The 19,566-nt window shown below is 45.1% G+C and overlaps 1 protein-coding gene across 32 annotated transcripts in view; it reads right to left on the reverse strand.

Annotated features, from left to right (window-relative positions):
• The window catches only part of trol (terribly reduced optic lobes), a 100,681-nt gene that overhangs the window by 1,874 nt on the left and 79,241 nt on the right, over window positions 1-19,566 (reverse strand). For 28 of the 32 annotated variants that reach the window (XM_015186839.2, XM_015186853.2, XM_015186848.2 and 25 more), the window contains 19 exons: window positions 18,473-19,565; window positions 17,186-17,371; window positions 15,673-15,824; window positions 15,423-15,603; window positions 14,613-15,213; window positions 14,289-14,551; window positions 12,993-13,170; window positions 12,500-12,912; window positions 11,991-12,432; window positions 11,688-11,931; window positions 11,446-11,620; window positions 8,352-8,426; window positions 7,395-7,757; window positions 5,063-5,295; window positions 4,725-4,997; window positions 3,738-4,663; window positions 2,927-3,672; window positions 2,436-2,852; window positions 2,228-2,375 (listed from right to left, as the gene is read on the reverse strand). In XM_015186839.2, coding sequence (XP_015042325.2) covers window positions 2,228-2,375; window positions 2,436-2,852; window positions 2,927-3,672; window positions 3,738-4,663; window positions 4,725-4,997; window positions 5,063-5,295; window positions 7,395-7,757; window positions 8,352-8,426; window positions 11,446-11,620; window positions 11,688-11,931; window positions 11,991-12,432; window positions 12,500-12,912; window positions 12,993-13,170; window positions 14,289-14,551; window positions 14,613-15,213; window positions 15,423-15,603; window positions 15,673-15,824; window positions 17,186-17,371; window positions 18,473-19,565 — 7,109 coding nt within the window. Of the gene's footprint in view, window positions 1-2,227; window positions 2,376-2,435; window positions 2,853-2,926; window positions 3,673-3,737; window positions 4,664-4,724; window positions 4,998-5,062; window positions 5,296-7,174; window positions 7,201-7,394; window positions 7,758-8,351; window positions 8,427-11,445; window positions 11,621-11,687; window positions 11,932-11,990; window positions 12,433-12,499; window positions 12,913-12,992; window positions 13,171-14,288; window positions 14,552-14,612; window positions 15,214-15,422; window positions 15,604-15,672; window positions 15,825-17,185; window positions 17,372-18,472; window position 19,566 lie in introns of those variants that run through there. The other 4 variants (XM_015186860.2, XM_015186850.2, XM_015186844.2 and 1 more) reach the window with 4 other exon arrangements.

Consider the following 19,566-nt stretch of genomic DNA (forward strand, 5'->3'; position numbering starts at 1 on the left):
GTTGCACTGCACTTTGTTTTTTTGCTTGTCGTAGATGCATAAATCTTTTACAGAATGAGCCTTGGAACTGGAAAGCTACTTCATCTGTCCATAAAACATTGTACCAAAACTCCTTTGGTTTTTTAACGTATTCCAATGCGAATGAGAGGCGTTTTGCTTTATTTGCCTCGGAAATTTCTATTATTTTTCGCACTGTATACGTTCGTATGTCGATCTCCTTCAATCTCCGACGTATTGTAGCATCACAGACTTTTTTGCCAATCAATTGTTGCGAATCTGCAGACAATTTAACTGGGCTTATCGACGGATTTTTATCGACTATGCCAATTAAACGTCTACATTCCCGTTCATCCATCGCTTGTTTCCTTCCACTCCTTTTTAAATTCTGTAAATTTCCATTCGTGTCCTTTTTCTTTTCCAGATTATAAACGGTTTTTCTACAAATTTTGTAAGTTTTGGCCAGTTCCGACGCTGAAACCCCGCTTTTAAATTTTGTAACGATCTCGGATCGAGTTTCAACAGACAACTCCTTTGTCTTCACCATTTTACTAAGTTAATTTTAAATTTTAAATTAAATTTACTTATTGCAACTGCAATAAACGAAAAAACGACTGCACTAAGTCAAACCAAGTCTAAGAATAAGCTCTAATTTGCATTGTGTAAATACTTCTGAAGCAATGCAAATTTGTGTAAATACTTTTGACAACAGTTCACATGCTTCTATTTTTAGCCCATTAACAGTTATTTTTCCAATTCTTCTTTCAACCAATTCCTAGTAGATCAATCTTTTTGGCCTAAAAGTTTTTTTTTTTATTTAGCTTTCAACAACCACAGGAAAAGCTCCTGAAATTGAACATGCAAAAAAAAACTCGTTGTGTAAATACTTTTGACCACCCCTGTATGTATGATTAAAAAAGGAATAATTCGAAAGTAGCACGATAAATAATTGATTATTATCGAATTAGGGTTCTAAACACCCAGCAGCACACTCAGAGATCCTGTGACGAAAGGGGAGGTATTTGAGGATCGTTTAAACAGGGTAAAAGCCTTATCCACATGTTATTTCAAAATTATTCAATATTTTATCTTAATGTTCCTCTTGTAGGTAGGTTTGTATATTGCGTTTCAGCACTGTAGGTGTTATTTGGAATTGCGTCTTACAGTGCTGAAACGCATTGTATTTGTAGCAATACTCATTGCGCATGCTTTTTATTCTGTATATTATTTATAGCTATGGTCACAAAGCAGTTCCTAGTTCGACTATACTAAGTCCTAATTATCGGATTGGATAGTAGTTCATAGTAGTAGTATCCGTAATCGTGGTGTGTTGTATTTCCTATATATATGGCGTATGCCCTATAATATTTATGACTTCCTATCTATCTACCTGTTGCATAGTCTATATGATATATATTCCGTAATTCAGCGGTATATATTAAGATTACGATTAGTTTACGATTAGTAGCATTGTAGAGTGTGGTAGGTGTGTGTGCCCTGAGCTTGGCTGTAAGTCGGGGACAATCCAACTAGGAGGATTAGCTTTTCAACAATACTCGTACTGAATGTACATATGTATATTCCATTTGGTGCTAACTACATGTCTAAAAAAAACTAAAAAAAAAGTTCCATCGTATCCTCCAGGATTCTTCCTAGTCGCTTATCCGTTATCTATATGGTATTAAAGTTTACATATGTGGCTGATTTTTTATATACTTTGTATAATTTAACATGATATTTTTTGTAATGATATGGCACGATAATTTCAATTGTAAAACTCTTCAGATAGTTTTTAGATATAAGGGTGGCACTCCCTACAGCAATAAACAATACACCATATCGATTACTGTTTCGACTACGGATCGATTCTACTTTTTGGTCTACACTAAAACAGCTTTTTGTGGTTCGAAGCTTAGCTTGGGGCCGGCAGCAGACACAAAATGATAGTTGCCAGCGATAACGATAACACATATGAGTATTGATAGACATGCGCCGAATTCGATGGCAGCTGGCCTAGATTGGGCCGCGGATAGATGATGTGCACTGGCGGGGGCTGATCCAGCTCATCGAAGAAGCTCGGATCGCTGGTATCGAACTCGTGATAGACGAGGCTCGAGGGATTCCAAGCACTGAGTTTGGCGTATGTGGGATTTGTATTTATAGTTGTATTGTTAAGTTAATTGTAGTATCTTTACAGGATATTATTATGGGACAGGAGAAAACTACTTACACTGGACAGGTGTCCACATTGACGGCATTGACGCCGGCTTGGCCCAGATTGATCTGACCCACGGCATCACCCTCAACCACCACGATGCAGCCGACAAAGTTGTGCGTGTGACGTCCACCCGTGAATTGTGAAATGTCCGGAATGCCACCTGGAATGGGATTGGGGAGAGTTGGTGGACCTTTAAGGATTACGGATTACGGCTTCTTACCTATGAACACATTGCCCGGCAGTTTCATCTCCTTCTTGCCGGTGGGTCGCGTCTCACCCGAATGCGATATGCGATCGACCTCAAGAATGGCCGTGTTTTCTACTCGCTTCACAAGCACAATATGCCGCTGGCCATCGTCCACGCGGGTGTCACTGTTCTTGATCACCGTCTCCTCACCGTTCAAACGCAGCGAGTACTCCACATAGCCATCAACAACGGCCAAGGCGATAAAGTCCTGACCCACATACTCTTCGCCAGCCACCTGTCCCCACCAGAGCAGCAGCCCATTCGGTTTGCTCGTGGAGAAGACCATGGCGGCAGAGGTGAACACCTGCTCCACGGCGGCATCAAATTGATTGCGATTGATTTCCAGGTAACCATGGCCTCGGAACGAGGCATTGAAGCCCACTTGGATGTCTGTTGATTGGGAAATAGAGATCAAAGATCAGAAATGGAGTACAGAATGATGGATGGCTGATCTTCCAACTTACGTTCTTGGCAATGCTTGCCGCTGTAGCCCAAGGGGCAGGAGCAGAGCGCCTGGTTCTCCGCTTCGATGCAGCTGCCACCGTTCTCGCAGGGATCGCTGGCACACGGCGCCATGTTGTAGGGCTGCAGTTGCTCCTCCTGATTGCTGGTTGCATCTGGCAATGGAGCCGGTGGGTCCCCAGCGGGAGCCACTGGCACTTCGCTATCGCCGTCAGCCTCGCCGTCTCCGCCATCTCCGCCACCGATCTCATTGAGTTCGCCGCAATTCTGGATATTGGCCGCATCCTTGATGTCCGCCAATAGCTGAATGGAGCGCTGCGAGTCGTATAGCTTCGAAATGCACCCATCGAAGCCATCCGTAATGTTCACGTCTCGGTTGATCTTCACCGAGGCCCGATCATAGCCGCCCACATACAGAGGCGTCTTCAACGACAATGTGCGCGCCGTTCCCGAGGCCTTGGCTCGCTGTTCTTGGCCCTCGCCTACTCGCAGTATGCTTTCGCCCTGGCGCCGCAGCACTTCAATGCGCGTCCATCGGTGCAGGGGCAGGGGCTCCGCAGAGCGCACAACGACTGGACGCAGTCGTGCGGCCGTATTGATCAGCAGTTCTACATGGCCATCGCGCAGCACCAGCGCCAAATAGTCGCCGCTGGGGAGCTTGGACTCTGCCGCATAGAGGAGCACGGAGTCACGTAGGCTCGAGGGCCGCACGGACAAAGTGATGTTCACACGTGTGACACGGGGGGTTCTATAAATCAGAATGGAGTGTGCCATAAAGATTGATTCAGATTCCATAGCTGTCGGATTACTCACCCGTAGGCTGCATAGCTGTTCCGCTTAAAGTTGAGGCTCTGCTCGTTGAGGTGCTCGATGTACTGGCATCTGTCGCCGGTGCGGTTCAGGGGACATAAGCACTCCATGTCCAGGTCGGTGTTCTCGCAGCGTCCGGCTCCGCAAACGCCTGGGGTGCACTGGGTGCCGGAAACGGCACAGTTGCGGCCGGTCCAGCCCTGCTGGCAGACGCAGGAGTAGGCCACCTCCGTCTGGCTCTCCAGACAGATGCCGCCGTTGGAGCAGGGGTTTTGGGCACAGGGCTGGCAGCTAGTGATGCCCTCCTTGAACTTGGCCTCGCGCATTAGCTCGACGGTGCGGCTCTGCAGGGTCAGGCGGCTGATGCAGCCAACGAAGCCCGTCTGCTGGGTGACCGCGTCTGCGGGCAGCAGCTCCCAGCTGGGAACGCCACCGATGTACAGGTCTTCGATGAGATCCAGCGGTGGGACTTGCGATAGTGTGGGGAAGGCCACTGGGTGCTGTTCGTCCACCTGCATGTAACCATCCCGCCTGGAGCGGTGCACGCGCACCGTGTGCCACTCGTTCAGCTGCAGTGGCTCTTCGGCTCGAATGAGCATCGGCTTGCCACCGAAATCGAAGCGGAACTCCGCGTAGCGGTCCTTCAGCGAGAGGGCTATGTAGTCGCCAGTGCCACGCGTCTGTCCGTTGAATAGAAGCAGTCCGTCGTCGCCCTCCGGTCGGAAGGTGATCTCAAAGTTGAGCTTGAACGAGGAGTCCGGTAGCGTGGGGAAGCTCATATAGCTGCGCGGGGACTGATGGAAGTGTGGAATGGCTCCGGTCACCACCAGTATGCTGGGATAATCCACGGACTCTCCATCTCCGTACAATGCCGTGCAGATGTAGGTACCAGCATCGTTGGCCTGCAGATCCTCCAGCGAGAGTTTTTCCTGAGAGAGAGGGAAAGAAAGTGTATCGAGATGGAGAGGGATGGGTGCTGGCTGGACTTACGCCTAGCAGGGATCGTCCTGGCTGGAGCTGTCCGTACTGTCGGGACCAGCGGTAGCTGGGCTGGCGGCTAGTATCCGCCCCGCACTGCAGCTTGGCATCGGCCCCCACCTTCGAGTGGACTATCTTGGAGCGCTTGAGTTCATGGGGCTGTTGTTCGATGGTCAGCTCGTAGCTGGTGGTATACAGATCGCCCTCATCCGTCCGGCATTTGCACACATATTGACCAGCATCGGCGACAGTCACATCAGTCATCACCAGGCGGTTGCCGACTTGCTGCAAGGGTTATTTATGGATTAGAATCTACAGAAAGATCAGAGATTTGTTGATGTGATGCTCACCTGAACGTTGGGGCTGAGGGGCTGGCTGTCGGCCCGCTCCCAAACCACATCCGTGTAGCTGTTGTCTGAAGAGTAGCACTCCACTTCGGTGGACTCACCCGCTCGCAGATTCGATGATTGTTGGTCCAGTTTTAGGCTGTAGTCCCGAGAACGGCCCGGCGTTGTGGCCGGTGGCAGGTAGGCGGGACGGTACGAAGCCGGCGGTGGCGTTGCTGGAACCACTGGAAGACCCGCTGCAACGTGCCCACGGAGACACACCAATACGAAGACAGCACAAGGACAAAGACAGCAACCAGATCGGAATCGGTCGATCGATCGGGTCGGCGCGTAACGTTCACAATTTCAGCGACAATTCACAAAAGGTGTGCAATGGTGCATGTATGTGTGTGTATATAGGTGTGTGTGTGTGTGTGAGTGTATTGGTGTATTTTTGTGTGTAATCGTTTAAAATGGATATAAGAATGGGTAAAAAATACACAGAGAGAGAGAGAGAGATAAAAAAGTTAGCAAAATTTACATGTCAAGAAAATGGCAGTTTAAACAGTAAAGTAGACAATAATTATCGAACGATAAATCAATATATAGTCCATGAGAATTATTTTTTGTTTGAGTAGTTTGCATTTTGTATATTTAATTATCGATTTCATTGCTTAAATTTCATACGCATGGATAGTTATCGATAATATTTAAATTAAACGATAACTGTTGCATAGCCACCAGACATACATACAAAATGAATAATGACCAATAATGTGATTAATCACTTAACATATCAATCGATGGCATTGGTCGATAAAATTTTGATAAATATCGAAAATATGTAAATGAAACGATTCATATTCAATGACGATCAGATATGCATATGTACATACATATATCAATACTCATGGTATGAGTGATCATGTCATTCGTCATTCGTTTAATCGATTTCTTAACACATCAAACGATAAAGTGTTGATAATTATTGATCATATGTATATAAATTGATCAATTTTCACAAACTATCAGACATATGCACATCGATTCTCATGGTATGAATGAGCATGGATTGTTCGATTAATCGTTCGATTCATATTGTACTTTGCTTTGTTTTAGTCGTTTTGTTTTTTTTTGGAATTTGGCTTCCTAGTTAGACAATACAGAGATATGGCTTACATATACATATACACATACATATACATATACATATACATATACATATACATATACATATACATATACATATACATATACATATACATATACATATACATATACATATACATATACATATACATATACATATGCATAGTACATAGTACATACACATATGCATATACGTAAGTATGTATAGAGAGAGAGAGAGCAACAGAGAAGGGGCTAGGTGGAGTGTGGTGTGGTGATGGATACTACTATGTGTATAGAGAGAGCTACGATTACTCGAATACTGCTACGGATTGAATCACACAGAATACGATTACATATGTGGTTGGGTGGGAGGGCTTGGGTTACAGATGGATAGATATCGATAGATATGTAAATTGAATGGTCGGATTGTTGATTATCGGAATACATTTTGATCGAATACTCAAACTATAATTTTGATTTGGGTTACCACTAAAATTTCGAAAACGTTTTCTGTTTTGGTGGTTTCGTCACAAAACTACGAGGTACAGATATATACATACATATATATAAAAATATTTCGTTAATTTTACAAATTTCCATTCCTTAACTGTCGTTTATCGAATGTGTCTAATGTGTATGTTTGTGTGTGTGTATGACGTACTATTTACAATAATTTCGTAGTTCACGGGGTTATTCAGAAAGCTCTTTTTGTATATTTTTTGGAGTGTGTGTATTGTTAGTAACAGTAACCCTTATCGGCCAGCCACATGCAAATTAATCGATGACAGCAAGACATAAGAATCGATTATGCTTAACCGATGTATACCACTTGTTAGGGCGAACTCGGAACCTTTTAGATGTTTGGTCTTCTTAAAAGCTGCAAACGTTTAAGTATTCTGCAATCGATTTGTTATCGATAGGTTTTTGTTATGTCTTAAGCCTCCAGAAACCCGTTGCGAGTGCGTGCCAGTTCTGCTTTTTGCTGCGTATTGTTGCTGTGGTGCTGTTGGGGGTCGGAGTTCAATCAGAATCTGAATCCGAATCCATGTCCAAACGTTGAGTTCAAGTTTTGTGCACCCACGAACAGAGAATTGTTAGATAGCCACAGGAAAGTCAGGGGATAGTCAGACGGGTATTGATAGATAAAGTAGCAGTAGTCGTAGAGGAAAAGGGGATGGGGAATTGGTAAAGATAAAGATTGGCAGAAAATGAAGACTGGACCAACCGAAGCTTCTCCTCAAAATCAGATGACGCTTCTGCAGCCGTCGTTTTCCGATTAGATGATGTTGCTGTTCCCCGTCCATCTTCTGGCTTTTCTTCCAGCGCTTAAGGCTGCCCGATCCCGATCCAGATCCTGAGTTCGATGACGACTTCCCTGGCTTGCCGGCAGTTGCTATGCAGTTGAACTCGTCCGAGTGGTCCAGGCAGTCGTAGATGCCATCGCACACCATGCCCGTCTTGATGCAGGTGTGCGGATGCGAGACGCATTTGAAGTCGCTCGGCTGACACGCGTACGAGATGATGGGGGGACGGATGGTGCCGCCAGGAGCTAGCGGCTTGATGGATGACCCCTTGTTGCTCTTGAAGTCTATGATGGCGCGGTATTTTTGCATTTTTTTGATTTTGATCGATATTTATCGATTTTATTTTGTTTGTATTTGTGGTATTTTCCAATTTAAAATGCATGGAAATAAACGATTAGAAATGTATGCAGCCGCCTCGAAGCCCATGGATGTTAGTAGGCACCGACTCGCACCGATCATATATGTATTTAGGAGTACGCCCACTATCCTACGAACTAGAAGGTAGGTACTACATTTATCGTAAGCCATGCATGCTCTAAATTGTTATCGGCCATCGACCAGGGATGGGTGTGATCGGCTATCGCTATCGAACTACTCGTAAGTGCTGGGGAAGTATCTTCAAACGATTGTTTTTTTGGTATTACTTTTTTTTTTATAAAACTTCTATGGCTCTAAGGTTAGGCAGTATGTAATACAGATTGATAGATCATTTTGGATTAATAATACAATACAAATTAAAATAAAACAAACAGAAAAATAAAAAAAATAAGAGGCGAACAAAATATAACAAGTAAAAATAAAAAATACAAAAATAATAATGGAGGACTGTTCTTTTTTCATAGATTAGATTTGATTGGGCGGCAGTAGCGGTAACACACCTGCAGCACATATATAGAAAACCACGCAGGGCATGTCTTTCACACTCTGCCCGACCTTGTATTGATATGGGGCTCCTATGGGTTGTAGAGTTGTAGTAGTTGATTGATAGGTACGATTGATTGTTGCAGTTGCATGCCATACCATAAGATTTGTTTGTGTTTTGTTTGTGTGTGTTTTGTTTCAGAGGATCAGCAAAAGCGCACATATCATATATCATAAAGATCATTTTAGGTCAAAGGTAAATGTGAGAGTATTTTTTTTTTTTAGCAAGCGCACATGTGGAAAGTGGGAGAGAGAGAGAGAGAGAGAAAAAGCGTGTGTGAGAGAGAGAGAAAGAGAAATAAATATGAAATTAATAAAAAGTGTTCCATTTGTTGCCCGGCGACATTCAAGAGATCTTCTACGCTAATGAATACTTGTATTTATCTTTGCCCTGCATTCAAAATACTTCTTATTTTCTCTGGTTGGTTTGACTGATTTGATCTAAACTCATGACAATAAAACTTTGGTGATATTAGTCGATATTATTTACAATTGATTTTTTGTGCTTTTTCGATTTCGATTTTTATTGTAATTTTTTTATATATTGTTTTGTTTCTTTTGGTTGTGCAGGTGCAACTTCTGTGAGGATAGGAAGAGATTAGAAAATAAGGAGATAGCGAAGGTCTAATGGATAGATAGAACCAAAGATTAAAGAACGCATAGATGACGTATATTATTCCGACTCATTCATTTGGATATGCGGGATGGCAAAACCATGATATCTAACGAAGAGAATGAGAGCGTAAGCCGTTCATGAGCCATCTGAAAACGTGTGCACATGGCACATCTCGAACGTCTTCCCATGACATAGTTGTCTTGGCCCGACAACCAAGGAATTCAGTATTTTCCTATCACTATTGGAACCCGTCCTAGAAATTTGTTCCTTTTATGAGATACATCATCTATATGATCAATAACCTTTGATAGAACATAGAGAAAGAGAGAGAGAGTTGTTTATACATGGATTGAGAGAAATGAAGATAAGGCGATAAAGATTGGGAAAAATAAGGGGAAAAAAGAAAAAGATATATAGTGTGTGCAGTGCTTATATTTTTGATCATTTACAGTACCTATTCCTTGATTCACACATACATAAATTAATACACAAAAAACACAAACAAACAAATGACCACCGATAAACCACTAGAAAACTATAGTATATTACGGTAAAGAAAGAGAGACCATCACCAAGGGGGCCACAGGACATCCAAAGTGAAAGTAACATCCGATGATACAACCGACACCAAATAACAGATTCAAATATTAATAAAGCAGAAATAAACGTCTAGCCCCGGTACTCCGAGGCTTCAAGAGCCCATGCAGACCTGTCCAGTAGTTTCCATGGTTAATTGGAGTCTTATGTTCTTCTATTGAAAATAAGTTGCCGTTTGTTGGCCAAAGAAAGATCGAATGAGATCGAAGCTTATGGGAATTACTTTGTGTGGAGACAATTCATGGAATGGAAGTTCTATCCTGTCCTTGTGGATTGTCTGCAAGGGTGAAATTCCCCGTTTATATTGTTTGGGTCCCCAAGGAGAAACGCAGACCAACTAAGAGGCGGAGGAGCTGTTGATTGAAATCTGTTCGTACAGGTTATGTACATATATGTATCTATATGTCTATGTATAATCCAAAAGATAATCATGGACGGACAATATGAGAACTTATATATGTATGTATAGTATAACCTTTGGCAAGGGCCTCTGCAAGGGCGTTGAATGGGTGAAATAAAAATAATATGTTACAAGTTTTTGTTTTTTGTTGGTTTGCTTCACACAATTTCTGCTGTGCAAGTAGTTATATTTTTTTGTATGTTAATATTATGTTTTTATTTCGCATTATTTAGTGGGAAGTTTGTGTTGGCTTAAGAGTAATGGTATCGTATTAGAAGTTGTGTTTTCTTGGCAGCCATTCTGGTAAGCTTAAGATTTATCAAGTTGTAAGAGTGTGTGTGTGTACATAGATTGGCAGATTTTGGCAGAACTTAATATTAGTTGTGTTTCAAACAAAAACAATTTGGAATATTTCAGAATTTAAATATCGGCTTTGCATGCAGTGAGCGCCAATATCCGTATGGCTCCATCACCAGAGAAAGGGAGAGATAGTGTGTGGGGGAGGGACTATCGTTTTATATGTGTTGTATTTGCAATGATTAACTGACTGATTGATTGAGTGGTTCTGATTTTGATTTGATTTGGTTTGATTTGTTATATACAGAGTGTGCCCTTGGTACCTCTCCCAATTTTTGCGTATTTACAGAGTGTGTTCGTTTACCGCTTTGCTTTGGGTACTCTTTCAATTGTTTTTTAATGTTTACGTTTAACATATACGATTACATTGATGGGTAGGTTTTTTAGAATATATATATAGTATTTACGAGAGAGTATTTTTATGGGGGAGAGAATTAGTAAAATCAGCGAACGAAAATCAAACCTGCTCAAACGCCCACAAAGCCTAACATTCTTAAGATTAACTTCTTCTTAATCATCTGATCTTTTGATTCCATTTTATGAATAATTTCGTTTTCGTTTTTTTTTTTTGGGATTTTCTTCTTATTCTCTTCGATATCGGATTGGATTTATGTTGAAAGTCTGAATGAGTCTATTACAATGGGAATACAACTGCAATTTGGGTTCCAATTGTTACAGACCTCTAATCTATAGATAGATTTTATATAGTGTTTTATCGGAGTAATCCCACTGGCTAGTGTTTATAGGGGCGTTTGGTGGTGGGGGGGGGGGGGGGGGGCTGTATGGTAGGGTGGGTGTGAGAGTGTGTGATTGTTTGTGTGTGGGTGAGAGACAGAGAGAGATATAAGAGATATTTGCTGGCTGTCTAATCGCATTTGTCGGACAGGACATCTGACTCTGGCTGTATGTGAGTGGGCCTCCGGCTCGAGGGGAGGGTGGCATGGCGTGGGCTGCTCCGTATCCCCATGGCTCTGAGTCACGGTTCAGCCGGAACAAAACCCGACCGACCCACCGCCCAGTTTCGGAGTCCCGAGTCCCGTATCCGACCCAACAGTGGGCACCCCAGGGGGCGATTACTCACGGTGTACTTGCAAATCGACGGCGGTGGCAGGCAGACGCTGCCCACTCGCATGATCGTAAACGTCGCAGATGTAGCGACCCGCATCCTGAGGCCGGAGCGTGGTCAGCACGAGGACCTGACTGTCACGACGGGCGCCATTCGGTAAGGGGCGGCCATCCTGGCGATACCATTCAAACTGCAACGGGCATGGGTGGGATCAATGTGGGGTGGATCCATGTGGTGTATCACTGTGGATCCCTTACCTGAAGGTTGCCGCGCTCTTCCCCGTGTACGGTGGCGCTGCAGCGCAACTGGATGTTTTCGCCCTCGCGACGCTGATGCACCTCGGATTGTGGCACCTGCTCATATTCGGTCGGTGGATTGACCACCACCTGGGCGGTCTTGGTGGTGTTGCCATAGTAATTGGTAGCCGTGCAGCGATAGCCGCCGGCATCGGCAGGTGCGATCGAGATGAAGCGCAGCATTTGGCCATCGATGCGCACAGAACTAATGAAAAAGATAAGGGATATTGATATTCCCCTATGGCTCTTTCGGGAGACACTTACCCTGACAGTGGTCGGTTATTGTCGGTGGCCCAGTGCACATCTTCTGGCTGGGCATTGGTCACTTCGCAATAGATCTCCACATTCTCGCCAGCATCGACACGCAGTGGAATCTTTGGCTGGAAGGTGATCTGTGGCAGCGGCAGCAGCACCAGTTCCCTTACCACATACGTAACCACATCGTTGTTATCGTACGCATTGCATCGGTACTGGCCGAGGTTCTGCTCATGCACATATATGATCACCAGGCTATTGCGCTCGGTGTAGGCATTCGAGGGCAGGGGGCGGCCATCGACACGCACCCAACGTGTGACATAGGGGCCAAGGTCGCATGTGAGGGTCACATTCTCGCCGATGTTGGTGCGTAAGCGTTGGGGCTGCCCTGTTCGGGCTGGTGGCGGTGGGTAGTCGGTTTGGTAGGGTCCATGATCCACATCGCCATCATCTAAGGAAGAGGAAGATATTTTGCTGATAAGAATCTTCTTTCCAAGTCTCATTTCATAATCTCTTACTATCACTGATGTCTCCGCGTTTCGGCTGAATATCCACTCGAACGCTGCGCTCGTCATTGCCGGCCTCATTGACGCCCGAGCAGGTGTAGATGCCAGCATCAGAGAGGCTGACGCGATAGATCTTCAGGTAGGCCGTATTGCTCACAAGATCACGATTCACGCCTAGACTGGTCTCTGTCTCGGGCTCTTGGCCCTTGGGGCTCCACTGGACACTGGGATTGGGATAGCCACTGGCTATGCACTCCAAATTCAGTTCGTCGCCGTCGGTAAGACGTATGATCTGTTGGTCGGGCTTAATGACAACCAATGGGGCCTCCACCACGCGCAGTGAGGCCGTACCAGAGGCCTTGCCGACCTGATTCTCGGCCCTGCACTCGTATGCCCCGGCATCGGCAATTTGAATGTCATCAATGCTGTTGGATTGGATCGAAGGAAGAAGATAAAATATAAATGATGAAGGCTTATTCGCGGAGGAGGAGGTGTCTCTACTCACACAACATAGCCGCGTCCCATCTCCTTGTGGCGCGGCGAGAGCGGTGTGCCGTCGACGCGGACCCACTGCACTTGGGGCTCTGGTATGCCATTGGCACGACAATATAGCGACGCCTGGGAGCCGACCGAGTGGGTCTGCAGGGATGGTGACTCGATCTTAACGCTCGGCCGCTCCCGGGCTGCAAACAAGTAAATGATGGTGGTTGCACCGATTAGTATTAGGATCAGACTGTGTGGACCTGTCTTATTACCAACTCCACTCTTGTGCACTTGCATGTCGAAATCACATTAGTTTATAATTGTATTTTAAATAATAATAATCATAAGGTTAAGGGAAAATTTGGGGGGCAGAAGACAAAGATAGGATGAGACAGAGCAAAGGAAATTGTTAGCTCGAGAATGCTAAGACCTCTGCGGTTTAGTATATTATATATTCCAGGAGAACAGCTCAAGGGTCAAAGATCACGGGTATCCCGGTGCTGATAATGGATAAGGGAGCTCTGAATGCAATCATGTATGCCTTATTTCTTAAATTACCTATACAGTGGATAGGTACGAACGCGAATGAATTTGAATGAATTTGTGTGCATTTCTAATCAAATTTAAAAAGCCGCAATTGTGTACTTTGCGTCCTTTCATAATTTTTTCTCTGCCTTTTGTATACCGGTATCCAACACGTTTAATGAGTAGCAAAAAAAATTGGATGACTTATAATAAACATTTGTATGAATCTTTTTACCTGAAGCTTCAATTCTATAGTGGAATTAGCTCTCAACGAAATAAGCTACTAATCTTTTATTTGTATAAATAATTTCAAGGGTACAAACTCGTACATATTCTTATATTCGCATTTTTAGAACAAGGATATATAGTTCTCAAATGTCAAAAAGCCGACTGAAACTGATTAAAGTGCACATAGTCACCAATTCATGCCTTTTTTATTTTTAAAAAAGTCTTTGGTTGTATATGGCAAATTCTAAGTAATAAAATCTGGTACTAAATCACTGTCGCACAGTGTAATGATTCAGGTCCACTCGAGTGGTTTGACTAAATCTGCTATACCAAAACCTTACTTCCTCATTCATTCGAACTTTGCTTGTAACAATGCCATTAAATTCATTCAAGAACATTGCAGATTGAGTGCGTTATTTGCAAACCTCTACTATAGACGATTCATGAGAGGCATTTCTGATCTCTTTCTCATGCACTGGGGCTACCTTTGACCCACCGACCCCCACTGGTTGTAGAATGTATCACCAATAGTTCTATGACCTGACATGGACCCGTTTAAACTTACGTTCAATGTCGATATTTGTGCTGGACTGATCGGAGCCGTGTATGTTCTCGGCTATGCAGGAGTAAGGGCCCCGGTTCTCGGGCCGGGCATCGTAGATGCTCAGCACATTACCGCTGACATGGACATTGGTGGCCAGATGGTCGTGCACCTTGGTCCACTTGATCGAGGGATACGGAGTGCCGCTGGCCTCGCAGGTGATGCTGTAGTCGCGGCCCTGCTCGATGGTGATCAGCTCTTGAAGTCGCACAATCACGGGACTTGAACTGCATTGAGAAACAGATTGTGGATCAGAATGTGGTATCAGGATGGATGTGGATCACTCACCTATCATCGGTGGGTGGCAGATCGTGACGCTCGATGTAGACGCGAGCATCTTCGGTGTAGTTTCGATGGGTGCGGAGATCGTAGGCGCCACAGGTATAGGTACCCGAGTCACGGACACTGGAGTCGCGCACCTCAAGCACATTGCCGCTGACAATGATGTTGCGCTGACCGCTCAAGGGATAGCCATTGAGGGACCACTCGTAGTGCAGATTGGCGCCGCTGGTCGACTGACAGGTCAAGCGGAAGGTGTCGCCCTCTACTCCGTTGTACTCCTCCGGCTGGATGTAGACGCGTTCGCGCGGAGGCGGCGATGGCGGGGCACTGCTCTGGACGTAGACGTGGACGTATTTCTCATCGCGATTGAGGCTGTTCTCCGCCTGGCAGCGGTACCGTCCTTCGTCAGATTTGCGAGGCGAGTCAAAGATCAAGTGGGTGCCATCGGTGCGAGTCTGGGCATCGGCCTGTCCGTCGATGCGTGTCCAGGTCACAGAAGGCGTGGGATTGCCCTCCACCTCGCAGTTGATCTCGTTCGGCTGGTACTCCTCAAAGGTAACATGGTTGGGCAGGTCCACAATTCGGGCCGGCGAGCGCTGGCCTTCCTCTGCAAAAGGGAAATCAGAAAGTCACTATCGTCTCAAATCAATTGAAGGATTTTATGGGGGATTTTTGGGGCATTCTTGAGGAGATTCTTAGATACCGTAGCGAGCCAACATTTCCTTGGCATATCCTTTAGGTAGAGCCGCAGTGTCAGAGAAGTGTCAATGATTAGCAAAGAGGGGGCAGCGCCACTCTGGGAAGCGGTTTACTCACGTGATATGGTGACGGAGACGGTGTCCTGGTACACGTGCATTGTCTCGTTGTTTTCGGCATGGCAGACATAGATGCCGGAGTCGGTAATCTGCAGGTTGTACAAATGCAGAACTCCTCCCTCCACTTCGGAATCTTCGGGCAGACGGCTGTTCTGTTTGTACCAGCTGACGACCACGGGATCCTTTAACAGGAATATGATTCAGAATAAGAAATCAATATTTTATAGTATTCCCTGGTGGATAATACTCACATTGTTCCATCGCATGTGACCACTGCAGCTGAGTGTGAGAGATCCTCCTACGGGCACAATCGTGATCTGGGGCCTGGCTATCGACACAATGATCTGGGTGCGTCCATTATCTTCCGGCTCTTCCGGTTCCTGTTCGGGCTCGTTGCCTGTGTCTGTATGGGGATTGGGAATTGGGTTTCACAGGATAGGCACAAAAATAGATTAGATATTTGAATACGAAGCTATTGAAAGTCGAGTTCCCACAATCTTAGTTCTTTTACGAGGGATGTTAGTGACATTTGGTTGCGGTTTAATCACGCATATTTTGTGGCTGGATATTCAGGGGGAGCACCTATTCTATAATTTAGTTTTTATTGGGGGAAAGGTAAGCACCCGCTACAGAGGTGTAACTATGACAGAGATGGCCATCTCGGTTGGTGGGTTTTGGTGGTGGGGTTAGGTGACAGAAAAATCGTCAAAATTACTTGTATTTACTATACATAGGATCTTAAACGCACATTATAGCGAGTAGTGAACGGAACCCAAACTCTGGTGCGTATATTAGGACCGACATATGTATGTAGGATGGAAGGTTAGTACATATATACATATATGCATATAAAGTAAAGTATAGCGACTAAAGTATTCGACTACTTGAGCGTGATTCCAGGCCGATCGTTGCTATGGTGGCTTTATGAATGCTCTGGCACACACACAAACAGAGAGAGAGTTACGAGAGTTACAAAAACTACATGGGGAGGTAAGAAAAAGTAAGACATATAGACTATCTAGTGCTACGTGGATTTTAGATCACCGAAAGATCAAATACTCGCTGGTAATCACAGCGAGAGTGGGAGTATTAGAAACTCCTACATCAACAGAGCGAGAACACTAGAAACACGCTCATCATCTGAGTGAGAACATCAGATATTCGCTATTACTGTGAGCAAGATCATTAGATACTTGCTCATCTTCAGCTTTAAATACTTATACTTATACATCATCACAGCGAGATCATCAGTTACTCGCTCAAAATCAAAGCAAGATTATTAGATACTCGCTCATCATCATTACGTGAACTAGAGAGCGCGAGCGAGTTCAAGAGCTACACAGCGAGTGAGATAGAACATATACTTAGGCTTATACAAAGTTGACAGTCAGAGTGTGAAAGTGAGAGAGAGGAAGCTGGTTCTAACCCAAGAATACGACGAGTACAAGTACAATAATTGCAAAGTACTTCGGGGCTTGTGTTTAGGTCATAGATGTAGTACGAGAACGAGTACAAGTAGTTAGCTTTGGTCTAAACATATATATTATATGTCTACACAAAAAACATAAATTATGTAGATATCTATGCACTATATAGACTAGAGGAGTGTGTGTGCCATCTACAACAAGTATTTCGGATTATTTTCAGTACAATGTGACAAGTACGAATATTAGGCAAAAGAACAATAGAGTTTGTTGGTTGGTGTGTTTTTGCTTGTCTGATGGTTCAGTGGTTGGTTCTGTTGAATGGGGCTCTGCAGCGAACCTCTCAAGTGACAGCCGTATCGCAGCTTGGTTATATTTCCTATGATTCTGTTGTCTTTATATATCTGGAGGGTGTCATTGAACGAGATTGTCTCGTTGGGCGCAATATTGAACCAAAAGCCGCTGCAACAAAATCCCCTGCTTATATCACATATCTTGGGTGGTTCTTCGATAATGGGCGATGTGTCTAGAATGTGGATGGATGGGATGTTTTTTTTTGTTGTGGTGATTTTTCAGTATTTCTGGTATACGAATTTCGAGTTTTCCAAAAGAATTTTACAAATAGAATGCGCTTGATAGTCGATGGTCCGACTCTTAGATACCCGATACTATTCAGATTGATTTTATTTTATTTTTATTTATTCTTTAATCGTTAAGAGAATATATATTTGGGTAGATGTCTTATTTTTAGATTGTATTCAATTTAAGAAAAAAAAGTGTAATTTACCCAATCAATTTTATTTGTAGTTTGGTATAGCCGTTCGCAAAATGAACGATTTGATTTTGTACCAAAAAATGATTTCATAAAAATCGGTCGAACCGCTTAGGAGATTCTAATACATAACATTTTATCTGTTCCCATTTTTCTTTACACTTTATACCCGATACTCGAAGAGTATATACTAGAGGGGTATATTAGATTTGCGGTGAAAGTAAGAGCTAGAGCTTTCGTATCTTCAAAGTTGAGGATGCCGCAGACTTTGATCTTTTGTGCGGGCGGAAGGGAGAGAGGGAAAATTTTGAATTATACTTGTCACAGTGTGATATTATAGAAGTCTGGATACAACATTTGGTAGCTCTACCTTGTATGGTCTTTGAGAAATAAGCGTCAAGCAGGACAGACGAACAGACAGACATGGCTTTATCGACTTAGCTATTGATACTGATCAAGAATATACTTTACCCCTATACTCTTCGCGTACCGGGCATAAAAAATGTTAAATTTAATATTTATTGAAGCGATTTTGTTACCTTGGGATCTCTTAGGATATGGACAAACAGACAGATACAAAAATAAGTAGAGACTGCGAGTATTGGGCATATTTTAATTGATATAAGGAAGAGCTTCTAAGGAAGATCGATTAAGGAATATCACGATTGATAGGTGGGGTGGCGGGGAGTGGCGGATGGATGAGAGTTCAAGAGAGGGACAAAAAGATGGCATGAGTCAGAGGGAAAAGGGAGAATGTGCGGGTGGATCATAATGGATCGTATGCAGCAATGTAGAGACCGTCAGCAATCGCTCGTGGATTGCACCGTGGATATCGCCATCCGATATCTGACTTACCGATTTCCCGACAGAGTTCACCCTTGAATCGGGGCTTGCACTGGCACTCAGGGTAGCCATTGCTGCCCAGACGGCAGCCATCGCTATTGTCCGCATCGCAGGGGCACAACCGGCAGGCGCCGTCGGCGTCGCGGTAGTGGAGCGGGGCACAGGACTCGCATGAGTTTCCAGTATACCCAGCAGGGCACTGACAAAGCTCAATGTCGGTGGCAGCTTGGCCATGGCCGGGGGAGGCGTAGGTGACGGCGGACTCGAGGATGACGTCACCGATGGAGGTGCGGGTGGTGGGCACCTTAGGCGTGGCACGGATCAGGATGTGCTCAAGGTCGGAGAGGACGGTCATGAAGTCACTGCGCGTGGCGGGTACAGTGCGCCCGCGATCCTTGCGCTGCCACTGACCGTCCTCGTTCAGGCGGACCCTGTGGAGGCCGTCCGGCGACTCCTGATTGAGCGACCAGATCAGCGTGAGACCGTTGCCGATAAGAATAACATCCTGGCCGGGCTCATAGCGGCCGTACGACTCCACTCGCAGTTTGTACTGCAGTTCTCCGCCGTAGGAGTGCAGCTGGTTGCCCAGCACACTGCCGCGCAGGCTCCAGTACTTTGGCAGGTAGGAGGGGTGCGAGTACGTGTACATATTGGTGGCCACATCAAAGTCGAGGTTATTCTCATCCTGGATCTCCCCGGTCTCGTCCGTCAGCAGCGGGGGATTCTTGAAGAAGTCCACGGGTATCAGCTGTCGGTAGAGTGGCGCCGAGCGGCACTGTGTCGACTGTCCGGAGCAGTAGCACTCCTTGCAACCATCCGGATTGGCCGCAGACAGACCGTAGGTTCCTGGTCGGCACTGGTCGCACCGATCCCCGTTCACATTCGGCTTGCAGTAGCAGTAGTTGCCCTGGCAGTTGACCGTTCCCTCCGCCTGGCACCAGCTGCTGCAGTCGCTCGTCTGGTTGCCCGGCTCCAATGGGCGGTACGGTGGCTGTGGGTCCCCTCCATCCGGCTGGCAGTCGTATGGGGTGCCGCCAGTGGCGTCGCCCACATATCCAGCAGCACAACGATCGCAGTTAGGTCCTTCCGTATTGTCCGAGCAGTTC

This window comes from Drosophila pseudoobscura, chromosome X, assembly GCF_009870125.1.
Source record: "Drosophila pseudoobscura strain MV-25-SWS-2005 chromosome X, UCI_Dpse_MV25, whole genome shotgun sequence".
Classification (NCBI taxonomy): Eukaryota; Metazoa; Arthropoda; class Insecta; order Diptera; family Drosophilidae; genus Drosophila; species Drosophila pseudoobscura.